Below are 21,505 nucleotides of genomic sequence, written 5' to 3' on the forward strand. Positions count from 1 at the left end.
TATTAAAATTGTATTATTATAAAAAACATACACCGGATCTTCAGATCACAGTTCTGTATCTACAAAACTTAAGTCCTCACTGGTAGGGAGTCAGAAATTATGCATGAAGTGAGCGCAGTGGCCTCTGGGTTGTACTCGGCGATTAATATTAATGAACTGTGACACGCCGAACGGCCGCCTCTGTGCCTCTGTTTCTTTTGATTGTAAATTCCGCACACCATGTATACTTGTTGCATTTTGAACAGTTTGTTTTTTACCAACAGTGTTTCGCTTTGTAAAATTATACCTCTTATTTACATATTTTCTTTTACATTGTATCACTTACCTTTGTGTTAAATGTATCGTCGGAAGATAATGCAGAAATCATCTATCTAATATAGTACCACAAGGTCTTTCTTTGTACACATTGTCAGTCATTAAGTGTTATTTGCATAAACAAAAACACTACCACTTAGTGCCAATTAGTTAGTCGGTGCTATTTTCATTTCATCTAAGAAATTTCAATGGTAATGATTTCACTGAATGGTGTTAATCATAAAGTGAGAGTATAAAACAACCTCTGTGACTGAACGATGACCATGCTGGTCTATCACGCGGAAGTCCCGGATTCGATTCCCAAGCCAGAAGAAATATTTGTATGGCCTACATTTGTTTCTATCCTGAGATTGGGTGTAATTTGTAAATGTCTGTCCACGGCATCGGCACCGGCGATACGGGGTTTCCCTAGCGCGGATCTATGGTGTGTGCGTTATTATTGTTATTATTATGAAATATACATAAATTTGTAAAAAAAAATGCGCGAATGGTTTGGAAAAATATATCTTTTGTATTTAGCACGTATTAAGATATAAGAATCGCGTTTTTAGTTTAATCAAAGTAAAACTATGTGTTTACTATTTCTTGTTATATTTTATAACAAATTTCCTTATTTTAAAATAAGGCGAAGATATACCTTAACCGGATTAAGCGCACGTCGAGTTACAAAACACACGAAGCGGGTACAAAACGCAAAAGGAAGCAAAAGATAAACCAAATGGCGTGAGGGTGCGCGCGAAGCATGGAAAATAATGTCTCCCTGGAAAATTACTAAAGCTTAGAGGATGCTAGTATTTTGTGCTACGCGATAAAGATGAATTTTCTATACAAAAGAGGTTGTGTTGAGGTTGTCCTCCCTTTCTTTTTGTGGTAACACGCTTTTTAGACCAAATATTACCAAATTAATATTATTTTTTTAAATTAAATATATAAGTGCGCATTTGACCTCCATCTCACTTGGTGGAAAGTGACGATGAGGTCGAATAACCTCCAGTGAATAAGTCTGCAGGCAAGGAATTCCACTCCATAGCCGTTCGCCATATAAATTTTGGAAGCGTGACGATTATAGAAAACTGACTAAAGTTCACGAATTCGTCTACGTAGAATAAGTACTTCGAGAAGCTTACTGTACTGTACTTATTTTCATACTTTTATTGTTTTTCCATACAAACTTTCATCCCCTATTTCACCCTTTTAAGATTTGTTTTTGTAACTTAAAGTAGCCTACGTCTGTCCCTAGGTCCTATCTAACAAAAACGTAACAACATACACTTTCATAGCCACACACATAGGTAGATAACCACAAGTTACACCCAAACTAACGAAAGAAATAAATGTAGGCCATACAAATATGCTCAGCATGGCAGTCCAGCATGGTAACCATTCGACCATGGAGGCAGTTCTATTTCTATACTAAAATTCATCAAAATTGGTTCAGCGGTTAACACGTGTGAACGTAACAGACAGACAGAGTTAGTTTAGCGTGTGTAATATTAGTTTGGGTTTAAATTTGTCAATGTTAATATATACAAATTGCGATCGTGCTGTACCATGTCGTAGAAATTTAAAACACTGAGCACTTTCCATTTATGACCCTGTTATTGTTTTTAGTTATTTAGTATTTATTTCAAAGCGGGATATTTAAATATTATCAGTTATTTTAAATTTTGGGGGTCCTAACATATCGATTTTTTCAAATCCTTAAATTCGTAGCGTGAGTGGAAATCGAAATAAGGAAAATAAGCTGTGACTCTTTTAAAATTCTCGTGTAACAACATTTCAAACACCCTTTGTACTCAATTTCTCCCTACTTGTTACAGCGAAGATGCGAGGTCTAAGTGCCTTTTTTCCAAGTTATTTGACGTGTCGCCTCACCCTGAGTACGGCGACGCGGAAAGCACCGCCAAGTCGGCCTATTTTTTGTTCACTGTAATCATTTTGAACATTACCTGTGGGTAAAAACTTCACATTTCCGAAGGTTAACCGCGTAAGGCGAGAGCCAGCGCTGAAAGCGGTGATATTAATATTCTGGCAATCAGGCTCAAAAAAAAAGGTTACCTAGTTTAAACTAAACTATCTGTAGGGGACTAGCAGAAACAATGGTTTATACGGCCACATTTAGCGAGAAAACCACTAACATCGATGCCATCATAGATTTCCGCGAACTTCATACTCAGAGCTTATGTGAATTATAGGTAATGGTTTGGTATCACTTTTGCGGTTGGATAAAATAAAAATGTGGTAGGTTGTAATATAACATATTATTATTCACATATTTCACAAATGGTGATTGGTGATCAAAAGTTCTTCACGTTACTCAAAAGGAATATGTTTTTCAGTCAGTTCCTTTACTGTAAGGTAACTTTAAAATGTTTAATTTCAATTTATTAAGTTTATGATTGTATTATTTAGGAAGCTAGGTTTTTTTTAATAATTTGGTACTTACATACTTATAATTATAGCAGCAGTAGAGCTTCTTGTGAAAGATTTCATCCCGCGAAGTACTTTATAAAGTAAGGTTGCTGGTGAATTTACAGGCAAATGGGACTTGTCAACTTATGTCTCAGGGTGACGGGCGCAATAGCAGTGCCCCTGAGACCTTTGCGATTTAAAGCTCAAAGTGACACTGCAACTGCTATGATCAGGAGTGTCGCTGTGTTATAATAGTTATAAATTATATAATAAAGTCTTTTCCCAAGGTTCTTTTCTATAAATCCAAACTAAACAAGACCACGTTTCTCCTAGTTAAAGATGTTTTTCATAATGGAGATCGATAATCGATACAGTTATGATGATATCGATTTATTTCTTATTTCGATAAAACTGATCTTGATACAGCACTTTGTGTTACTAATTACCATTTGGTCAGCTTTAAAGTCAGATGAAAATATTGCGAAGAAACTTGTAAGTCCAAGTTTATAACAACAACTCAACCAGGACAAATCCTTACAGAGAACAGTGTCCTCCTTGCTACTAATATATAATTAAAGGTCGTAACAACACAATTTTGTTCCTCATATAAACTTCTATGGGTGGTCCGCATTTTATACGGGGAACGAATATTATTCTTCGCCAATTTAAAATTACTTTTTGCTTATGTTGTTTGTTATATTGATTATTTTCACCAGCTGTTTGGCAGAACCTTTTTGTTACGCTTTATACATATACAAACAAGAAATGGAAATATGTTTTCAATGTACAATATCATACATAAAGCCACGCGTTTATTTATTGCGTTTACCAAACCGACTTCTATAATAATAATTTAAATTTAGGTCAAAGATGGCAAACAATAACAATAATATGCAAGTACGCTACACCAATTGCCTGGTCTCAAACTAGGGAATTCCTTGTACTATGGGCACCATGAGCATTTAGTAGCAGTAGAGCTCCTTGTGAAAGAGTTTGTCCAGGGAAGTGCTGCCACATTACCTATTTCTGCCGCCAAGCAGTAATGTCAGCATTACTGTGTTCCGGTTTTAAAGGGTAAGGGTACTGGTGAAATTATAGGCACATAGGACTTGTCGACTTATGTCTCAGGGTGACGAGCGCAGCGGCAGTGCCACTCAGAGCTTTAAGCTCTGAGTGGCACTGCTACTGTTATGGACAGGCGTGTAGCTTATCATCAGATGCACGACTTGTTCGTTCCGTCACTTGATATTATTAAAAAAAAATCAGAACAACGGAATTCACTCTGGGGCATTTCCCAGAACATCCAGACCAAAACCATTTTTTTTAAGCTTATACTGTCCTACTGCTGGGCAAAGGCCTCTCTCCCTCTCTGTTTTGTTCCACCGAGGTCCAGTCTTTTAGGTACGCGTCTTGATAGTCTCTCCGTCGGTTTGGCCTGCCGCATGGTCGTTTCTATCTTTGGGGATCCATTATATGGTGGTCTTCACCCACGACTAGACTGACATTCAGCAAACGAAAACCAATTTAAAAAAATATCTTTTAGAAATTGGTCGTACCACGTCATCCAGCGCCCAAAGTACAAGTCGTCGAACCACCGACTAAAATAAAAAAATAGTTCAATGAACTAGATTAGTTCCCTTTTTTTTTGGAGTGGCCTAATTCAGCAAAATCACCATTAAATTAATTGAAACTGCAGTGTACATAATGTGAACGTAAGTCATTTCTGGAATTAAATTTTAGTGAAGGAACAAAATAGATTATTTCCAGGAATGCCACTTGGTTGTATTGTATAATGTGATTTAAGCCATTATCCACACTACGCTGGGCTAATTTGAGGTAAACGGTTCACCGATGTAGACACCGTGTAATGAATCTAAACTAGGACATATTAACTTTACTGTTGAGGATAGGTACAACCATTTAGAGGATTAGTCCATCTATCAAATACAAACAAATGACAATTACTCTTCTTGCTTATTTATATTATAACACAATTTGTGAGAAATAAAAAGACAACCAACACAATATTTATTAATTTCTAATGAGTCTTCGCTTTTTAAAATTCTAGCAAACCTGTTTTCCATCTCGAGTTCTTAAATTAAACTATGTTTTCGCATCTAAATCACGTACTTATATTTATTTTTTAAATAAATCAAATGTGATGTCCCATGTCACCCGTGGCCATGGTCCGAAACGTTTGTTTGTTAACCGACTTAAAAAAGGAGGAGGTTCACAATTCGACTTTTTGTTATGTATGTTACACGGTTATTCGATTTGTTAACCCATTTTGAAGATTCTTTTTTGTTAGAAAGAGGGTACTTCAGAATTCGTCCCAGTGAAATTTGAAGAAAATATTTCACCTCTAAGGGTGGCGGCTCACGGTGCGGTTTCACACTGCTTTCGGTAACTAATTTATATAAAACTTAGCAAACAAATGTAATTCCACGAACTTTATAAGACATAATACAAAAAAATGATATGATATGATATGAATACAAAAATGAAAATAATTAATTTATTTGAAAAACAAAATATACTTGATTTAGAACTGAAAAAATAGTTTCACTGTTTTCTATCGTTTATTCGTAGAGTCGCTACTATTTATTATTTTGGTAAATAAAATATAAATACCTATTTATTTAATAAACATAAATTTTGAAGTCTATGCTTATTTTTGTTCATTATTAGAGAGTATTAATTATTTGCTACGCCCCAACGGGGTATGTTTGTGCTTAGTAATTATTCCAGTAATGGTTGTATCAACGTTGTTTGCAATAAATAAATAAATAAATTGCAAACGGTTACAGCCGCATTTCAATCGCTTACAATTACTGCGTGTACAACTAAAATTGCTGATTTATGACTCAATAACAAATTGGGTTTGTGTACAAAATGAGATGTTGTATCAACTGCTCACAATTGCTACTAAAGATATGCCATTAATGCTGCTTACAATCAAATCAAACAGCCACTGATTATATTTAGTTTTTAACCCCTAATGAAAAAAAGGGGTTTTTTATGACGCTACTAGCTAGCTAACTAGCTTATCACTATTTTTGTGAAATTACAGGCACATTGGACTTGTCAACTTATGTCTCAGGGTGACGGGCCCAGTCGCAGCGCGCTTCAGGTCTTTGGGATTTAAAGCTCTGAGTGGCACTGCAACTGTTATAGACAGGCGTGTAGCTTACCATCAGGCGCACGACTTGTTCGTCCTGTCACTTGATATTATAAAAAAAGCACGCTTATCCTTAACATTTGCAGTGCTACTCAGAACTGTAAATCGCAAAAACCTGAGAGGCATTGCCGCTGCATCCTTCACACTGGGACATGTATATACCTGGTCCCTAGTATAAATCTATAGTTTCCCGGGAACACATTAATGCTTATTTACATGCTTGGCGGCAGAAATAGCTAATGTGGCAGTTCTTCCCTGGACGAACCCTGTCACAAGGAGCTCTACTGGTACTAAATGTTCTAAGAAATCAGATGTTTCTTATGTACCTACTTAGTTGTAATTAATAATTATACACCTGTATTGTTTAACCTTCTACAGTGTCTTGAACTTTTACTACTTACAGTCAGTCCGTCAGGATATATCCTACGGGCTCCTCACAAGCAGAAAGTCAAAGGACATGTCCTCCCTGAGCAGTCAATTTACACTGAAAAATGATGTGGACCTACGAGTGATTTCGACATGCGTGAGCATAACTAGCACGTACAATCATATTATAGTAGTATATTATTATACGTTGCACAATATACAGTTAAGAAAATCTCTATTTTCGCGTGTTTGTTTATTTAGCATTAGTTTAAGATTAGCTACGTGCGTAAAGACCCATAAATGTCTGGTAAACGAAAGAAGTTCCCCAGCTGGTGACCAAGGCGAAAATTCAAGGTATCCTAAGTATCCACGACTATTTAATGCACATTCCTAACCTTGTAGAATATGGTGGTGATTGCTTGTTTGATAGTTTGAATATTAGATGGATCCGCACGACTACCTTTGTAAGGTTCAGCCTCTACATTGACATCATTTCAGGACAGGACTCACATAGGCTATAGGTATAGACGTAGCTAATGGTAAGTGTGTAACCTGTCGACTATCGATGACTTCGCCCCATAGATGTCTAGCAAAAGCAAGAAGTTCCCCAGCGAGGCAAAAAGGTATCCAAAAAGTGACGCCTGATCAATGCACACCTTAGTCTTGCAGAGTATGATGGTGATTGCTTGTTTGAAAGGTTGAAAATTGAATGGATGGGCACGACTACCTTTGTTAGGTTCATACTCTACATTTACACCCTTTCAGGCTTGTGTAAAACTCACAGAGACTATATGTAGGCGAGTCGCACAACTGGAGCGCACAGTCCGCTGAACAATTGTTGGGGATCCCATGAAGTCGTATTTAAAAAAAACTAAATTTTAAAATATCGAAGCTTTTATTTACAAAATTACCAACATATAATATCACTTTGGGAATTTGCAGTTTTACTTGCATTAACGCCGTAAATATATATTTACATAACTATTATTTATAAAAACAATAGTGGTTACAATTCCTTATTAAATTGTTAACCTAGAATGCGTACAATGTTATAATTACTTGATAAATTATCAGTTTATATTAGTTTTTTAGGAAAGTAAGTTAAAGCATACAATTCATGGAAGTGGTGTAGAAAATAATTTCTTACGTCATTAGATAAATCAGCAACACCTACATGCATATAAAGATATCTACAAATTAATATAACTATTAAATTAATTTTTATATTATATATCATATTTTTTTCCGTGTTTATCGCAAACATTTGACCACAATCTCATAAGTTTCGTTGTAGCCGAGAACGAAGCAACTTACCTTATTTAAAATAACTTTAATAGAACCCGAGAGAAAACCTATTATAAATATGATTAGAAATCAGACAAAATTTCTGTTAATATTTGGTTTATGAAATCACATACCATCTAAATGTATAAAGAACAAACTATTTAGTATAATATTACATACAGGTACTTAAATATTTTATTAAAATGAAAAAAAACTCATTTGGCATTTATCTATTACTACAAAGCGTAATTTACATATATTTGTTATTGTCATAGATGTGAGAAAAATTATGATAAAAATAATGTTTTTAAAAATATAAAAAGTCAGTTATCATTTACGATAGTAGGTATGCCATACTTAAATTTTAACCATAACATTTTGTTTTTAATGTACAAATGTCATAATGTATAATAACAATCAAATTTATTCTACATAAACATGAAATAGATATGTTTCAGACTTTATAAGCTAAAATAAAGATATATGATCACAATAACGTCGTTCACCACGATTCATTGTCATATGAACTGGAATACAGACAAGAAACTTTAATTAATGTGGCAATATCAAAAACGTACATGTTTGTTCAGCAATAGTATTAACAACACATATTTAAACAAAGAAGCGCTATAATTGACATCAACTTTTTTGAAATTGGCAAACAGTAAATTAAATTCCCAAAATAAAATATTTTTCACCTTACTAGCTCGGAAAGGCTTTCTTTCTCATTAGAAATCTGCACGCAAAAGCGTTTTTTGCACACTAGCGTGGAAAAGGTTTTTGAAATTCGAACTTGACGGTGGACTGTTGTGCACCTAACTTTTTCTTTCGATGAAAATAAAGATATATACATAGATACGACACGTCCAACTACGCGATTTGTCGTACATTACTTATTTATGTAATGTAAATCCGTTGGTATATTTTATTCTTATTATTGTTGGCATTAAATTGACAATGATAACTAATTGCGTTTATTAAATGATTTTAATTCATCGAAGAACTAAAACAATTTCAATAATCATTTAATCACATAAAATTATAAGTACAACCAAGATTAAAAATTGATGAGGTGCAAATTCAGAAGGTAAAGTTTTTCTTTTGATTCAAAACACTAATGTTTTATAATTCAACTGTTTTCCTTTCATCTACCATTTTCCTCGCCATGGTGAGGTAAAAAGTTGTGTGTTTCGCTCGGCAGCAAAGTTGTTTTACGCCTTGAAATCCTCGCTTGCTCAGGTTTCAATACTCCAGCACTCACGTCAAACAACAACTTTACACCCTCGCTTAGCAAATAACTATTTCCCGTATCGAACTTGTTCATTGGAATTAGGTCATAATTACGTTTATTCAATTAACAGAATACAGTGCGTAATTAGAAATCTAACCGTAACTCTATAATTCACTAAATTGGTCAGGTACCAAGTTTGATAGGTCGCCTCCGAACTACTGATTGAATACAGCTGACCTAGAAGAATCTATTGGGTATAAATCTCCCAGAATACACGTGATAAAAGACATGTGAAGGTATCTATCGAAACGAACACGTAACTTTGTACACTACATTCGTAGATACGTTTACTCAGTGTAAACGACACTAGCCTTTGCTGAGTATTTAGCAACAAAAACATAGGGAATAACGAAATCCATTTCTAATTTAACTTTTTAAAATGTGGGTTTTTTCTATATAGATATTTACACACGTATAAAATCGTTATTTTTTTATAATTAAAAAAAATATTTACAATACATTTCTAGCTACGCCTTTACGTTGTTTCAAGAGCCTTTGAGGTTCAAATTAGGACCGTATGGATTATATGAAATTGTATCCATGATCATCGTGCCAAAAGACAATACTGATGGACTATATAACAATTGAGTATTACCAATGTAAATTACCTTACTTAACTCCGGTTAATGATATCCATGATATAATTCAAGTTTAGTATTTATTTATATCCGCTATTACTGTCATTTATCATTAAAAAAAACATATACTTCTTGGTAAAAAATCTGTCAGTAGTGATTGAGTTGAGAGTAATATGTAGGTCCAAAATAGTGTGATAAAATTCCGATCGTCTATCATCGCATTATAGGGTATGGTGACTTTAGCTTTTTGCAATGCTTGATCGCCTGTCAGAGTAACCAGGCACCAATATTTTCACAAATTCCACACTTTTTCTTTTCCCGACCGTGTAGAGACTGTTTCAGTAATTGCAATTCGTTATACCTATAATTTACCGTTCAAATGGATTTTTTAAAATAAGAAACAACACGATTTCAGAGAACTAATTTTCCTGTTATTTAGTTTGAACAAAGACTTGATGTTTAAGTTTTTAAAGGCCTTGTTATTTGCAGCAGTTCATAAAATACTTTTAACATTTTGCAGCATAAAAATAGTTTTCCATTTGAAGCATAAAAATTAGAATTACTGTTATTATTCTTAAGTTACCTTTTGAACTTTATATATTGAAGTTTAAATATGTCGATATACACGGTGGATTTCTAGCTATTTTTGGCAATTGACATCCTATTTATCTATGAAGGACCAGTTTCAAATAAGAAAAGGACTATTAGTTTAAATCTTAGCGGGAAATTGTCAAACGATAGTTCTACTATTCATATCTTTAGTCCATTTGGTTTGACGATTTAATACGTAGTATTAACCAAATGGATCCCAAATGGATTAATTTAAGAAAAGTTTCGTCCATATGGTTTAAACATGTACTATGTTTAATAGAAGAAAACAGAAAAGAGAATCTATTTAGTTCCACTAGAACGGCCGACCACTTTTGTTCATTGAACTAAGCGCATAAATTAAACAATGGTAAAGATGAGTTTGAAATTATATCACCATAGCTCTATTCAATGAATGAATACATGGATTAATGACAGAAATGAGGAAGTTGTGCTTTATGTGTAGTGTAACTCTTAGAAAACAAATAATGGAACAGTGTAATATGAGAGCCTTGTGGTGTCAAAGACGATATAGTAACTTGGATAGAAAAGGCAATCCTTTTAGGTAGTTTGGAATGGATTAATGATTAGCAGAATAACGAAACAAATTTATTATAAAGCTATAATAGATGGAATCGTGGAGAAAGGTCGCCATCGGCATACATATTTTAACCCGCGTTGGAGTGTCTTTGAAAAAGGGTCAAAAGTGTCAAGAATAAACAGACATGTGAGGCGAGTGAAGAAAGCGAAATAGATAGGTACATCATGACCAAAGCAAATAGACATCCAGTCACGGCTTACGCCAGTGACATTATACTTATATGTAGTCCTGTTCTTATTTGGAAGAGACAATCATAAACTAATACAAATAATAGTTACTCAACGCTGGTTCATAAGAGCTCGTACTCTCTTCAAGTTGGTGATTGTGACGTCATCGTTGGGCTGCAATTGTAAAGCACGCCGGTAGGATGTAGCAGCAGCTGCATATTTTCCATTCAGATGCAGAATAGCGCCTAAATTAGAATGGTACTCGGCGTCCTGTGAAAGAGATGGACTTTCAATGAAACTCTTAGTGTTAAATCTATTTAGTGGATTGTTTCTTTCAATTTAGCGGTGAAACAAAACAACATACAGATTCATGTTAAAGTATTACTTACATTTCACAGTACCAAAATTTTGCCACTAATAATAATCATTGTTTAATATTGAACAGACCTAAAATAATGTACTAAAACCATATACTAAAATATAATACAACTCGTTTTTAATATTGTTTTGGTTCCAAAAAAAACTTTTGACTTTCAATCTAAAGTGAGCTTTCAATTGAATTTGTATGAAAAAGGGCGAAATGACGCTCAGCCTTCAGAAAACTTCGAAATAACTTATTACCCCTTGACAATTGCTCGCACAGAATTTTAAACAAGTAAATAAATATAGAAAAAAAAGTCTTCAGAAATATGAACGAATTCACATTCCAAGCAAAATTGGTTTCTTATTTCTTTGTAAATTCATCATGAGAAAATACTAAAACTCAGTTTAACTACAAACAAATATTTCGATCTATGTTAAGTAATATTTATCTTTATCGTTATATTTATAGTATTCTGTCTTAAATAAGCAATAAACATAAACAAATTAAGAGAATATTTTTATCGCGCTAACGTCTATTGATGTCAGGACAGGTGAGAGTAGCAAAATGAATTACTAATTAAAATATTATCATTCTTGCAAGAATTAATAACAACAAAAAGTTAATTAGATACTTTCGTAAACTGATGCCCCTAATTATACCTACACCAGCCATGGGTACCGCTATGTTCATTATGCAAGCGTGTCACAATAATGATAAAACCACACGTTGTTAATTAAATAGAGGACGTTCTACAAAATCGATGTTTGGGGAGCTTACCCTATCATGCCATAAATACGATATGTAGAATTTCAACCACTGAAAATACGATAAGATGGTCTTCAAAGTTATCCTGTCTTACTTTCTATCCGCTGAGTAAATGGCACATGGTCGCAGAATATGCCAATGACAATAGGATTTACATTTCATTAACCGACCTCCGGATTTAACTTTACGGCTCTGGCGTACCACCGTTCTGCGGAGCGACACCTCCTGGCGTCTCTCAGTGCCCTCGCTGCAGACGCAGCACGTACACTGTCTGTTGGCGATAATCTTGCCGCTATTACCAATTGCTCGGCTGATTCACGTAGCCTTCTTTGAGATCGTAGAAACATGCCTGTGTAAATACAATAATATTTTTAATCATAGACCTTCAAATGCTGTGTTCAATATCGTTCATTTGAATTATTTCATCATCTACAAAGCAAAATTGAATGGGCTCATCAACTATTATACGAATAAAAAATGTTCCTCTATTTTCAAAGTTGGTTAGAAGTATATTTCCGTTTAAGGTTATCATTATACTTTACCTTTCCATGTAGCTTAATAGCTTTGTTAGACGTGAGCCTGTTTTAACATAACCTTTTTTATATGATATTACTCAGCAAATGTAAAATAGTATACTATAATACGCGTATAAAAACACAAAAGCTTACCAAACTGATCCCTTACTGATGGATCATTCGGCGCCAGAGTAAGCGCCTTTTTGAACCACGTTTCCGCCTCAAATATTCTACTGGCCTGGAACAAAAAGCGGCTTATAATAAATCCTCAAACTTGGCGTCCTTGTCGCGTTAGTTCCACACTTACATTTCTCGCCAGAATCTGAGCGAGTGTAACATGCGTGCCTGCGTGATGAGGTGCTACTTTTAACGCAGACAATAAACTATTCTCCGCCTGAGGCCACTGTTGTAACTGTACATAAACCTCCGCAGCCATCGACAAAACACTCTGTGAACAAAGTGAAAATGGATAATCCTTGGAAACTTTATGTTTTGTTATCTATTACAGCCAGCTACTAACTTCCCAGCCTTGTTTACGCATCGATCATAGTCTCGACTTAGTGAAGTTACATGAAATAATTATAATATGCCATAATATTACACCAATTACCTGATCTCAAATTAGGGAATTCTGTGTTCTATGAATACCAAACACGATTTACTCCGAGGTACTATTCAGAACACCCAGGCCAGAACCAATAAAAAAAATAATTACGTAAATTGATCTTTGTTTGTCAGGATCATGCTAAGTGACAATCGATAGTATATATACGAGTATATATAGTGCCCATGGCATAAACCGTTGGGCCACCGAGATCTTCACACTTGTAAATAAAGATATACCTGCGGCTGGAGTGTAAATTTGACATATCGTCAGGGATAGTGCAAATCCGCGTATATAAAGTATTAGTAAAAGGCGCGTATCTGACCTATCATATCTAACCAAACCAAATTTAACACAGTAAGCATTAATTTATATATAACAATAAATTCCCGTAAATAACGCACAATTTTTTTTTTCCAAAATGTTATCGCGGATTTGATTCGGAAATCAGAAATTAGAAATCAGAAATCAGAAACATTTATTGTATGAATTGGTAAAATACAGGTGTTACAATTACAATTCTTACCCAAATCAGGCGTACAATGTCTTAAAATCACAATTCAATTAAAATTTATTACAACTTAAATGTCAAAAATTAAAATTATAATTAAGTTAGTTATACAATTGTCAAATATTTGATGATTTGATTCAAAGATTTGATTCGGTCACTAAATGACCGAAATGGAAACTCATAATCAAATGCTACTTACGCGTAATTGCACTACCTCCGACGATATTGTTGTGTACGGTAGGTTGTAAACTTTGTTGGCAATCCTTTATAAATAATTAATTTATTCAAGCTTTATGGCATACTATATACGCACAAAGTATGTAATGTAAATCATGAGTTACTTACATGTTTAGTCCATCCCACTAAAGGAGCGTTAGTGTCTGGTAATATTTGCAGCGCATCTTTATAAGCAGATAGTGCTTTGTGCCAGTGGCCTCTTTGAGAATGCAAAGCTGCGAGTTGTACGAGAGCTGAAACACGTGCAGCGTCGTGTTCTCTCCTATCTCGAACACGAGGACCTTCAGCACGTGCTCCCGCGCGTAATGCACTTGCAGCCTCCGCCAATCTTCCATCGGCCATCAGCGAAGCGCCGAGGTTAACATAAGCCACTAAAACAAAAAAACTACATCAGAATTTTATAAGATATCAAGTGACGGGATGAACAAATCGTGCACCTAGTGGTAAGCAACAGTCTGATCATAGCAATTGCAATGCCACACAGAGCTTTAAAACGCAAAGATCTGAGAGGACACTACCACTAACCCCCGTCAACCTGAGACATAAGTTGAGTATCAAGTGCCTATACTTTCAGCAGCACCAGTACCCTTCAAAACCGGAACGCAGTAATGCTCTCTAAGGTGGCAGTACTTCCCTGAACAAACTCTTTCACAAGGACGAGTAAAATCATACTACTAAACTTATATCATTTCGTGATTTTAATGGAACCAACGAGATTCAGTTGTACTTTTTATATCGCCCAATTTTATCTTACCTAAGTCGCCATAAAAGCGCAACAATACAAAATCACAAAACCATATAACTTAAATGGCATTCCTAACTCGGTCGTCCTGTTCAACCACAAATATAGACTTTTGAAAGTACTCTTGGTCAGCTTCCTGTAGTTCTTCCGATAAAATTCTACGAAAGTTTCTTGGTGTTAAAACTTATGCAAACTTTAGCTGACCAGTGACCATTTGTGGCGAAAGTTTATATTGGAGTTGAAAAAGTAGGCAAGAGAAACGGCGAGCCAAGTTGACATTCAAAATCATTTCTTATCATTGTAAAGTATTTCAATTTAATTATATTAACCAAAAGTTTAGTAAATGGATTCCACATAAATTTTCTGCGATACTCACAAGCCATTGAAGGTCTGAAGAAAATTGCTCTCTCGAAACTCTTTATAGCTTCTCCGAAACGACGCTGGTTTTGAAGTAAAATTCCTCTGTAACAAAGAAAAAGCGACATAAGTTATTATGCTACAAATAAACTTCTTCATTTTAACAGCCTTATATGCCTACATATATTTGTGAAAAATGGTGGCGCTTATCACCAAGCAGGTTCCCGTATTTTTTATTTTCCTTAAATTTAAAGTGAAATAATTACTTCAGATGTAATTGTACTTATTTGCCGTTAATATAATAGACTAATCCAGTAAATAGCCTGGTAACATATCGTGCTTTATTATCAACTCGCTAAAAATATGAAGTGTAAAGTGTGAAATACACATACATAAATTTCAACATATTGAATCAATGAATGAAAATAATATTTTTTGTTGTACATAAAACTACAGTTAAAATACAATATAGTAACTTAGCTATAAATATAGTTAGTTAAATTGCAACAGGTGACCTTATTGCGTTGTAGCAATTTCTTCCAGGCAACATTAAGATAGTAATTTGAGATATGCAAAAGGGGTGCAACCAAAGAATATCATTATAAGTACACTATATAATAATTATTAATAAAGTCATATACGTAGATAGAAATATCCATACAAATATTATTAAAACATAACAATACATAAATAATAATAATAATTGAGTCATCATCAGCGACACAGTGGGTTCGATCAGCGATATTGCGGACATTGGATTTTTTTGCCCTATGTCATTAAACTGTAAAAGTATCTAATGTAAACCAGTACAGCGGTTTCTACTCCGAACGTTTCCGATTTTTTAAAATCGCATACACTGCAGAGCTGAGCCGTTTCGATAACTAACTTGGAGCCTATTGAAATTTAGCATCTAAAGTTATATCTAGAAATAATACTGTATCTACAAGGTTGACGAAAAATTGTTTCATGTCTAATAATGATGTCTGTGACCGTCTATCTATCATTGGGTAATTTAAATTTCACACAATTTGTTATATGATAATTAGGTTATCAACTATATACCAATCTACCACCGTAGAAATAGTAGTGTTCACATTGTCATAGGAATAATGGTGCCTTTTAACTTTAAGTAATAAGAAAGTACCATCAACAAACAATACTCTACTCACCATAACTGTCATGTTCTATACTCTTCACGAGATTAAGTAATTCATTAATATAGACTAAAAATCAAAATGAACCTCGAATTGAACTTTCATGGACGCCCAGTGCTATTTGAAGACCCTGATGATCTCGTACCGTTGACATCGACGCTATCATTCAATAATTAAGTAATGTCATATCTGCTTCCTGCTTTTCGCAGATTGTTACTGCATTTTATCAGCGAGCCTCTTAAACTATGTTTGCCGAATCGTGGTCTCCACTTAAGAACTCGTTTCCCCATCGGTTGTCGATTCTTCGATAGATAGGGCTGACCCTCTGCCGCTTCAGCCGGCTTATTTTACGAGCTATGTCGTTGACCTAGGTTTTCTGTCAGATAACTTCATTACTAGTTTTAGCTTTCAGAAAAAGTATTCTCCATCTCCATTCACTACTAACCATTCTATTTGATAACGAATTCAAATATAACGAAATCAATCAACCTTCATCCAATATATCCACTAACCATAATAAGTACTTCCGAACATCATAATAAGTATTCACAAATTTTAAAAATAAAATCGAACTCTTCTGTTGAACCCTATATGTTAAAGAATATTTTTTGTAAATTAACTAACATGCATTACCAATTCAGTAAATGTAAAAATCGCAAATGAAAGCAAAACTGTAACAAAGGTTAATAAAGCCACATTAGATCTGTTCATCTTTATATGATTCACCATTTTGATTAGCTGTTATGACAATGGCGATATGATGTGGTCTCATTAAATATTAGCCAGTAATTTATCAGTGATGTTCATTTATGGCCTTATCGATAGTCTACACTGGAATATAATAGGAGTGTTCACAATATAATCAACATTAAATCGATGTCTATAGGGTTATAAAGGTATGTTACATTCTATAAAAAAGCAGTATAGAATGTCAAATCAAACTGCCAATAAGAAATTTTCAATCGCCGTGATTAATATATAATAATAATATCGTTTAATTTATGTATTAAAAACCGATTACGATAAAACTAAAGAGCATTTTCCTTAAAAGGATTCAGCACTGCAATTAAGATACAATTTAAAAGCACGGTTGAAATACTGTCCGCAATAGATTTATCTATCAATCGATATTTACCCAATGGACGATAATGGAATGATCATATTCATCACTGATAATCAAATGGCATTTTGCAACACTGTCATCATTGTTAATAAATCAAGTAAGGTAAGGTACTGTAATTTAGACGTCACCAACATTAAATTTAAAAATAGGCCGCAATAGAGGTAGGGATGGATTATTCAATCTATTCACAAAATAGTAATAATATTTTCTCCACAAATTTTGGTTAAAAAATGTTTGTTACGAAAACAGGTTTCATTTAATAAAATACAAAATCTGTAACTGGAACGTGTGACTGGAAGCTAAGCTAGATCAAGAGATTTGTGTCTTAGAGTTTTAGACTCCTCAACTCGAACATATTGCTATTAAATTGATACCAAATTTGGCAGTGATATTAATAAATCTTTTAAACTATATTATAAAGACGCAACAAAGACCAAATGTACAATAAATAATAAATAACGCACACATTCAACATAGCCACGCACTAGGGAAAGCCTGTGTCGCGGGTGCCATGGACACACACATAGACAACCACAAATTACACCCAAACTCACGAAAGAAATAATTGTAGGCCATACAACTATTTCTCCCGGCCCGGGAATCGAACCTGGGACCTCTGCGTGGCAGTCCGGCATGGTAACCGTTCGGCCACGGAGGCAGTTAAATTATAAAAAATTTCTTGTATGTTTGTATATATGTACGTGTATATGCGTGTATGTGTCTTTACGTAGATGAGTGTGCACGTCTAGGTGTTCGTATCGTGAAGCACAAAGTTACTAAAATGCAAAATATATATAGTATATACAAATTTTGTAAGTTGATTTCACATCACATTTCCTTCATATTCATACTGACTTTTACCTTTTTTTAAAGTAATGCAGCCAAATTAATACCCTTGATAAGAAATTTAAATAAATAGAAAGTTTTGCCATCTCTTGAATAATCACTTTTTATAAGATACAAGTTTGAGAAAGTAAGGCATCGTTATAATACATTTGTATAGATATTATACTAAATTAAATATAATATTAAAATAAGTAAAAACAAAGTAAGTTAACAAAATGTATTGTGTTACATGAGTCAGCTATCGATATCAATGCACGGCACTAGTTTGTTGCGTCGCTAATGTACAATCTGATAAAAGCCGCATGGAACGGCATGAACGCTGCAGTAATATTGTCCACATGAATAATGCAGGGCTCACAACGGGCTGAGTCCGTACACTAATGAGACGGCCCGGCTGCCTGACTCAGAAGGTACTATTATGGTCCTTCTAGCCTGATAATAATTTGTAACTGATTCCCTACTAATTATTGTAACGGAGATATTTTGTTGTGGATTCAGTACACGTTAGTGTTCTTTTGCAGTATCTTATATTTGGAGTATAGTATTATTATAAATAGTCATATAGGTCAATGCAAATAGTTAGGATCGGTTAATATTATTTTAACTGCCTCTGTGGCAGAACGGTTACCTTGCTACACTTTTTTACAACGTTACCCTGTTACAATGACTATGAATAATCATCACTAATATAAACAAGAATAAATTAATGTAAAACAAAATTGTACCTACATGAAACTAAAAAAAATAGAAATAAAACATAAAATATTGTCAAATTATAAAAACAAAAAATACAGTTTTTTGGAAAGAAATTCTTCTACACTTTAAAATTCATTATTCATTATGGATAAAATTAATTGTACATATTAAAAGAAGTTTCACCCGCATAAAAGACTTTTGGTCGTTTGTAGCACTTCTTAGATTTGCTAGTAGGTGTTAGAAGCTGGGACGTAAAGAACCTGGTAACAGGGGGTCTACTCTCGATCTCCGTCCAACATCCGTCCGAAACAATTACTGCCAAATAAGTAATACTTGACCAAAGAAAAAGACGCGTGATGCGAAGGAAGCCTCATTCTTGATACTTGTCTCTTAATTTTGTCGAATATCACTTATTTGGCAGTAATTGTTTCGGACGGATGTCGGACGGAGATCGAGTGTAGATCCCTAGATTATAGTTATCCCGAGTTTTGCAACACTCGGCCTACGCTCGTAGAGCCCTCGTTAAAGTGTTTAAGTTCTGACGCGCATAAACCATTATATCACAAATGTATTGTAAATACACCATCAATATGAGGGGTTTTTTAAAAAAAACCTCCAAGGCTGACTTTTTTATACCTACTCAATTATGGAGCTACCTAATAATAAATCATATATAATTGTAATTAAATTTTTATTATCTAAATTATAATTATTGCCCTAATTACTTTTTATGAAATAAGGTATATGTACACATTTTTAAATTAAACTAATTATCTCGAAATAATGCCCATCTGATTATGCATCTGCTATGTTCCGTGTCACGTGTATTTCTGTTATCGGACCGACTGAAAAACAGCGTCGTAGTACTTTCAGTGTGACGGATGGATGACGGACTCCGTAACAGCACAGCGCACAAGCTGCCTGTTATATTCATAATTAATTTTTACGTAATTATTTAAGTTTTTAATTTTAATTTTTTCATTCGTATTATGTGTTAGTCTTTTGGCTGAAATGAAGATGATGATTACGTATTATGGGGTGAGGCATGTTGCGCTTTCCATTTGTTTTAAGTCTAGTTTTATAGTCGCAAAGTATTATGTATTGTAGTTATGTAGTTTTTAGTTTTATAGTTTTATTTTATTTTAACAAGTTTAATCTACTCACCTACGCCTTATTACTTAGTAATTAAGTCTCATTCAAGGGATGGGGCCTGGTGACTTGTAATACACGTGAAATACCTACATCAAGCACCAGCTCCCACAATATACTACTGTAACGTACGTACTAAGATTTATATTGTTGTATTTTGTGGTGAGAAATAAACATATTTATTTTTTTACTTATTTATAGCGGGTGTTTGTATCTGTGTGTGTGTGTGCGTGTACTGTGCTTAAAATAAATTAATTATATTCCATTATATTTTAATATTTAACTGTAAAAAACGTAATTAAAAAAAAAACCAGCCGTGTTTACTCTTAATATTTTATAGGTGACAAGTAAATTAATAAAAATATACTTACGTTAGAAAAATATAATAAAGAAATAAAACTCTTTATATATCGCAAATTGTAGCAGTAGAGCTCCTTGTGAAAGAGTTCGTCAAGGGAAGTGTTGTCACCTTGCCTATTTCTGCTACCAAGCGGTAATGTAAGATTACTACTTTCCAATTTTAAAAAGTAAGTCTTTTCTGTGGACATGTCGCCTACCACCACACGCACGATTTGTTCGTCCCATCATTTCGTATCATAAACAAAAATATCTTACAGTAGTGGAGTCCAGAATAGGCCAGGATATTAAAGTCCTATACTTGCAATTACGCTGATTCTCCCCACAAAATGGAATTCGGCTGTGAATTTATAGAAAACAAACTTACAAGATTACTACTATGAAGCATTATATAATTATAGTAACTTAAAACAACAATGTTATTTTAAATTGTATTCACGTTTCTAACACGTGCAACCATTCGGTACGAATTTTATGCAGACATATTGTTATTTCATTACCGAAACGAATTTCCAACTAAAAGCTATTCGGTGTTATCGGTCGGAAAGAGATTATTTTAACAATTGTTCGACCACGCTATCGCTTGCCCACAATTACATGGTTTTACATACGTTTTTTTTTTGCTTTTTACAAATGTTACTTTTAATAAAGCTTCATGTTGCTTTATATCGCGTGGCTATATTTTTGTGTGGGAAACATTTAATAATTTTGAGGACTTTACAATTCATTAAAATTCAAACAGTCTATTCTTTCTTCTAAAGTTGCTCTAGCGTTTTTAATATTGTCAGAATTCATTATTGGTACCTAATGATAGGTGAAAATGAGAAGAAACCGGTACCTCTACTACAGACAGTGTTGCCAGATATTTATATATTATACATTTCTCATAGATATACATTAGATATACATTTCTTATTATGATTATCTTGGCTCTCGCCTAATGTGTAGTGATATTATATATATAAAATTATTGGTAATGATTTAAGTAAGTTTTGTTTTTAATTTTTTTCGAGGACCTTTGGATCTTTAAATTCAAATATATTTTTATTGTAAATCCCAAATAGTTTACGAACGTACATAAAGTAGATAATAAAATAACTCGGAGATGGCACAAACAAAATTAAATGATACAATTACTGGTTATAGCTAGGTTTTTCTTCAGCGTACTTACTTTTTAAATAAATATCTTTCACATTTGGAATTCTTATTTAAATAAACAAACTTGTAAAATGTAACTTTAGCAGCAAAAATGTAACTATTGAAATAACGAAGTGTAACTTTCGACTCAAGGGCATTGACAACACT

The 21,505-nt window shown here is 33.9% G+C and overlaps 1 protein-coding gene across 1 annotated transcript in view; it reads right to left on the minus strand.

Annotated features, from left to right (window-relative positions):
• Positions 1-10,716: 10,716 nt before the first annotated feature.
• Positions 10,717-21,505, minus strand: part of LOC113226979 (transmembrane and TPR repeat-containing protein CG4341) — a 167,227-nt gene continuing 156,438 nt past the window's right edge. Inside the window, exons 6-11 of the mRNA XM_026459827.1 lie at positions 14,895-14,980; positions 13,885-14,147; positions 12,732-12,872; positions 12,578-12,662; positions 12,080-12,258; positions 10,717-11,050 (exon numbers count right to left, since the gene is read on the minus strand). Of these exons, the coding sequence (XP_026315612.1) occupies positions 10,892-11,050; positions 12,080-12,258; positions 12,578-12,662; positions 12,732-12,872; positions 13,885-14,147; positions 14,895-14,980 (913 nt within the window). The 3' untranslated portion in view covers positions 10,717-10,891. The remainder of the gene's footprint in view (positions 11,051-12,079; positions 12,259-12,577; positions 12,663-12,731; positions 12,873-13,884; positions 14,148-14,894; positions 14,981-21,505) is intronic.

The sequence above is a fragment of the Hyposmocoma kahamanoa genome, unplaced genomic scaffold, assembly GCF_003589595.1.
Source record: "Hyposmocoma kahamanoa isolate Upper Pololo Valley unplaced genomic scaffold, ASM358959v1 202, whole genome shotgun sequence".
NCBI lineage: Eukaryota > Metazoa > Arthropoda > Insecta > Lepidoptera > Cosmopterigidae > Hyposmocoma > Hyposmocoma kahamanoa.